Consider the following 5,425-nt stretch of genomic DNA (forward strand, 5'->3'; position numbering starts at 1 on the left):
ATAATAGAACTGCACCTGTCTCTATCGATACAGACATTACCCAATGTTTACCTGCTAAAAGTCTTTTTTTTATGCTTTTGTATTTCAGTTTTATGTGAAAACAACAAACTAGATTTGATCTCAAAGCGTCTGTTTGTAATGAAATGTTTTCACGATTGAATGGATCCGTAGTGGAGGAGACTCAACATGTAAACAGAGTTCATGCAACATGTTGTTGTTGGAGTTTGTTCTCGAGGCGTCTGACCCTCAGTCAGGCATGTGCCGCAGCAAAGGCTGCTGGGAGTCTATTTCCGGATCAGCGAGAGACAAACAGCCGGCCGGTGGCTCGGGTTTCCCTCCTATAAAGGCTGTGGGGCGTCTGACTGCGGCAGACTGAAATAAACCGCTGAGCGAGACGCAGAGAGAGCTACACAGAGCCAGAACAACCACACGACAAAGAATGGACATCCAGACGGGTCAGGTGGTGCGTCCGCTGAGCGCCATGGAGAGCATGGAGCGGCAGCTGAGCTGCCCCATCTGCCTGGACATGTTCACCAAGCCCGTGGTCATCCTGCCGTGCCAGCACAACCTGTGCCGCGGCTGCGCCAACGACCTCTACGAATCCCGCAACCCGTACCACTACTCAGGCGGCACCTTCCGCTGCCCAACCTGCCGCTTCGAGGTGGTACTGGACCGCCACGGCGTGTTCGGGCTGCAGAGGAACCTGCTGGTCGAGAACATCATCGACATCTACAAGCAGCAGCAGGAGAGCAAGGCGGGCGACGGGCCGGACGGCGAGGACGCCCCGCTGAAGGACACGGACGCCAAGCAGCCGCGTTGCTCGGAGCACGAGGAAGAGCGCATCAACATCTTCTGCATCACCTGCCAGACGCCCACCTGCTCGCTGTGCAAGGTGTTCGGCCAGCACAAGGACTGCGAGGTGTCCCCGCTGCATGCCGTGTACCAGAAACAGAAGGGCGAGCTGCGCTCGGCCGTGGAGTTGCTCGCCGCCGCCAACGCCTGCATTCAGGCCACGATGGCGCAGATGGACGACACGTGTGCGCTGATCCAGGAGAACGGTGAGCTGCAGCGCAGGCGCCTGGGCGAGAGCTTTGATCTGCTGTTCGCCATCCTGGAGGAGCGGAAAGGCGAGCTCCTGGAGCGCGTCAGCGGCGAGGAGCGGGACAAAGTGTCGGTGCTCAGGGCGCTGACGGAGACGTACAAGCAGCAGCTGCAGCTGGGCGTGCAGCTGCAGGAGCGGCTGACGCAGAGTCTGCAGGCGAACGGCGCCGCGGAGTTCCTGCTCGCCGCCAAGCAGCTGCAGGAGGAGGCGCGGCAAGCGGCGAGCGGAGCGGCCGCGCTGCAGAGGCCCGAGCCGGGCTACGAGAGCATGGAGCACCTCAGCGTGGACACCAGTCAGGCTGAGGCGCTGCTCGCCGTCATGGACTTCAGACACGGTGGCGAGGAGGCAGCGCGGGACGCAGACAGAGACTAAAACATCAGAAAAGACTTAAAACAAACGCAGGACGCTGACACAAAGTTAAAGACTTTGCGAATGAAATCTGAGGGGTCCTCTAAGACGCTGGGAAGGTTTTTTTTAAAGATAATTTTTGGGGCTTTTCCGCCTTTAATCGACAGGACAGCTAGGTGAGAAAGGGGAGAGAGAGAGGGGGAAGACATGCAGGAAATTGTCACAGGTCAGACTCGAACACTAGACCTCTGCGTCGAGGCATAAGCATCTCAGTATACGTGCGCCTGCTCAACCCACTGAACCAACCCGGCCGTAGACGCTGGAAAGTTTGACCTTCCACAGATGAGTCTGATTAAATCTGAAGTGAGAAGATGAATTCCCGTTGAAACGGCTCATTATAAAGACTTGAAGAGTGTTTCTGGTGGGAGGAAGAAGACCAGGAGGCCGACAGAAAGTAAGAAACACAGTAAGAAAAGACTTTAATAGAACAGGGAGAGATGTCAGAGGAAGCTGCTGCTGCTGCTTTTCCAGAAACTTGAGGAACTCTTGGAGGAAAACGTTGGAGGAGTCGTGTTATAACTTTGGGGGAAAGTTTTTGTATTTTAATTTTTATACTTTTTTATTGTCGAATTGTTCTTAAAGTCTGGATAAAGTCCGGACTCTAGAGAGAGATTTTATTTGTTGTGTTCGGGACGTGTTTGTGTCTGTAAAACTGAGAACTTGAACTGCAGACTTGTGCACTGGATTTCAGACTCTGCTGTAACTTTGAGATGTATTTTAAAACGTGTGAATAAAGTTTTAGTTGACCGTTAACGTTGCCCTTGCCATTTCTCAGGGACTTTCCAAACACTTAAGGATGCACGTGTTTTCCTATTTTTACCGGGGTCAGTGAACGCCTCGTGGCCTTTTTTAGTCGTGTGTCAGTGTGAATGGAGGCTATTTTCTCTGACAGGACGGGAATAGTTTAAGAGGGGTTTTATCTGGGGGGGGGGTCATGTTTCTGAGGGTGACCCAGCTGGACTGATGCATGCTGGGAAACAGAGACAGCGGCTGTTTTCATCTCGCCACACTCACAGTTTGATACGAGGTGTGAACAGTGAGTCAGATTAACTGCCTCTCTTTATATGGAGGCCGTTTACAGACATTAAAATATGCATGCGCGCACATACACAGACACACACTCACCACACACACACACACACACACACACACACACACATACATACAGAGACACACACACACACACACACACACTCACAGACACATTCACAGACATACATACAGAGACACACACACACACACACACACACACACACACACTCACAGACACATAGACACAAAGACACACACACACACTCACACACACACACACACACACACACACACACACACACACACACAGACACACACAGACACACACACACACACACACACACACACACACACACACACACATACATACAGAGACACACACACACTCACAGACACACACACACACTCACAGACACACACACACACACACACACACACACATACATACAGAGACACACACACACTCACAGACACACACACACACACACACAGACACACACACACACACACACACACACACACACACACACACACACACACACACACACACACAAACACACAAACACACACACACACACACACACACACACACACACACACACTCACAGACACACACACACACACACACACACATACACACACACACACACATACATACAGAGACACACACACACACACACACACACACACACACACACACACACACACAGACAGACACACACACACACAGACACACACACATACAGAGACACACATACAGACACAGTCACAGACACACACACACACACACACACACACACACACACTCACAGACACATAGACACAAAGACACACACACACACTCACAGACACACACACACACACACATACATACAGAGACACACACACACTCACAGACACACACACACACACACACATACAGAGACACACATACAGACACAGTCACAGACACACACACATAAGGAATAACATCTGTTTAATGTCTGAGGTAAAATCAGAAATAGACTCGCCACCAATCACACGAAAGCTGATTGGCTGCAATATAAGTTGCATGTTGGTCTAACTTGTAGTCTATATTTGGACTACAAAGAAAGAACTACAACACTACAGAATAAAATAAATGAGCATTAGAGGCGTTGCATGGACGTAGGAAAATTAAGACATGTTTAAAAGTTATGTAAAACCTAGAACACAATACTTCAGCGACCTTTTTAAGGCCTAAAATTTAGATTTTGTTTAAATTTTAGACTTTTTAAGATGACACGGAAAACCTGGCCAAAGTTTTATGAGTTCTTATAAAATAAATTAAACCGGAATTAACTGGGAGCAATATGAGCATTTTTATTTGGATCTTATCACACTCCATGACGCGTCTTATTACATTTTATTTATTTATCCATTTAGTTTTAATTTATTTATTTATTGTTTGATTTATTTTTAATTATTTTGTATACTTTTGTTACTCATTGATTCTTTTTTAATTCATTTTTTTAATGTTTAAATTTTTAAATGTTTAAATTTTTACATTTTTAATCAATTTTCAATCAATCAAATAATTTTTTTTAATTTATTATTATTTTCTTGTTTTTTTTCTCGTCTTATTTGATTACATTTTAAACTAATTCATTTATTTATTTTTACTTATTTTATTTTTATTATTTAATTTACTTTGTCTCTTCAGAAATCTTATTTTATTAATTTAACTGTTATGCAGACACCCAGAAACTTTAAAAACAAACGGTGTACTGACATTGATTTTCATTCTCTCGTCTTATTTCTCCCGATTAGTATTTTATTAACATCCAGTAATTAATACACAGAGTTAACTGTGACTGTATTATAAAATAAACCTGAGCGTCTGCTGAGTCATGTCTAGAAATACAGTTGAGATAAAGTTACTCTGAGTTCCTACAGAGCGACAGAAAGTCTTTAATTAGACTGAAGCCACAAAAGAAACAAGACACGTGAAGAGAACGACCGCCGTGAACTCCACAACAGCTGATAGAAACCAGGCCGGCAGGTTATATATTTAAATACTTATTTATTTATACATTCATACAGAGAGCCGGCAGATCTGGACCTGCAGTCCATACACACACACACACACACACACACACACACACACACACACACACACACACACACACACACACACACACAGACAGACAGTCCATAAACTTTTAAAGAAGAACAACTTGGAGCTACGTGGCTGAAAGAGTCTTGTTTTATATTTTAAAAAGTTTTAATGCGGGCGCCCATATAGCTCAGTTGAACCCATGCCAAAAAAGGACTGCACCCCCCCTAACTCAGGATTGCAAAGGCTGACAAAGACAAACTTTTCAGGACTTTTAGTAGACCTCATACCATGCAAGTATAGCAAATTGGGTGATTGTCAGACTTTGCTGTCCTGAGTTAGCGGGGGGCAGTCACATTTCGGCTGTCTTCATGAACCCATGCCAAAAAAGGATTGCGCCCCCCTAACTCAGAATTGCAAAGGCTGAAAAAGACAAACTTTTCAGGACTTTTAGTAGACCTCATACCATGCAAATGTAGCAAATTGGGTCATTGTCAGACCTTGCTGTCCTGAGTTAGAGGGGTGCAGTCACATTTCGGCAGGCTCACCCATGCGACAAAAGGACTATGCCCCCCTAACTCAGGATTGCAAAGGCTGACAAAGACAAACTTTTCAGGACTTTTAGTAGACCTCATATCATGCAAGTATAGCAAATTGGGTGGTTGTCAGACCTTGCTGTCCTGAGTTAGGGGGGGGGGGGGGGCAGTCACATTTCAGCTGTCTTCATGAACCCATGCCAAAAAAAGACTGCGCCCCCCAAAGTCAGGATTGCCAAGGCTGACAAAGACAAACTTTTCAGGACTTTTAGT

The 5,425-nt window shown here is 46.1% G+C and overlaps 1 protein-coding gene across 1 annotated transcript; it reads left to right on the forward strand.

Annotated features, from left to right (window-relative positions):
- The first annotated feature begins 353 nt into the window (after positions 1-353).
- On the forward strand, positions 354-2,263 carry LOC116044801 (E3 ubiquitin-protein ligase TRIM63-like). Its single transcript, XM_035998388.1, has one exon. It carries the CDS (start codon positions 440-442, stop codon positions 1,472-1,474), a length of 1,035 nt encoding a protein of 344 aa, XP_035854281.1. The 5' UTR covers positions 354-439; the 3' UTR covers positions 1,475-2,263.
- The last annotated feature ends 3,162 nt before the right edge of the window (positions 2,264-5,425 follow it).

This window comes from Sander lucioperca, chromosome 24, assembly GCF_008315115.2.
Source record: "Sander lucioperca isolate FBNREF2018 chromosome 24, SLUC_FBN_1.2, whole genome shotgun sequence".
Classification (NCBI taxonomy): Eukaryota; Metazoa; Chordata; class Actinopteri; order Perciformes; family Percidae; genus Sander; species Sander lucioperca.

Excerpts from the sequence above, each read along its gene's own strand:
- LOC116044801 (XM_035998388.1), top strand. The coding sequence starts at position 440 with ATGGACATCCAGACGGGTCAGGTGGTGCGTCCGCTGAGCGCCATGGAG.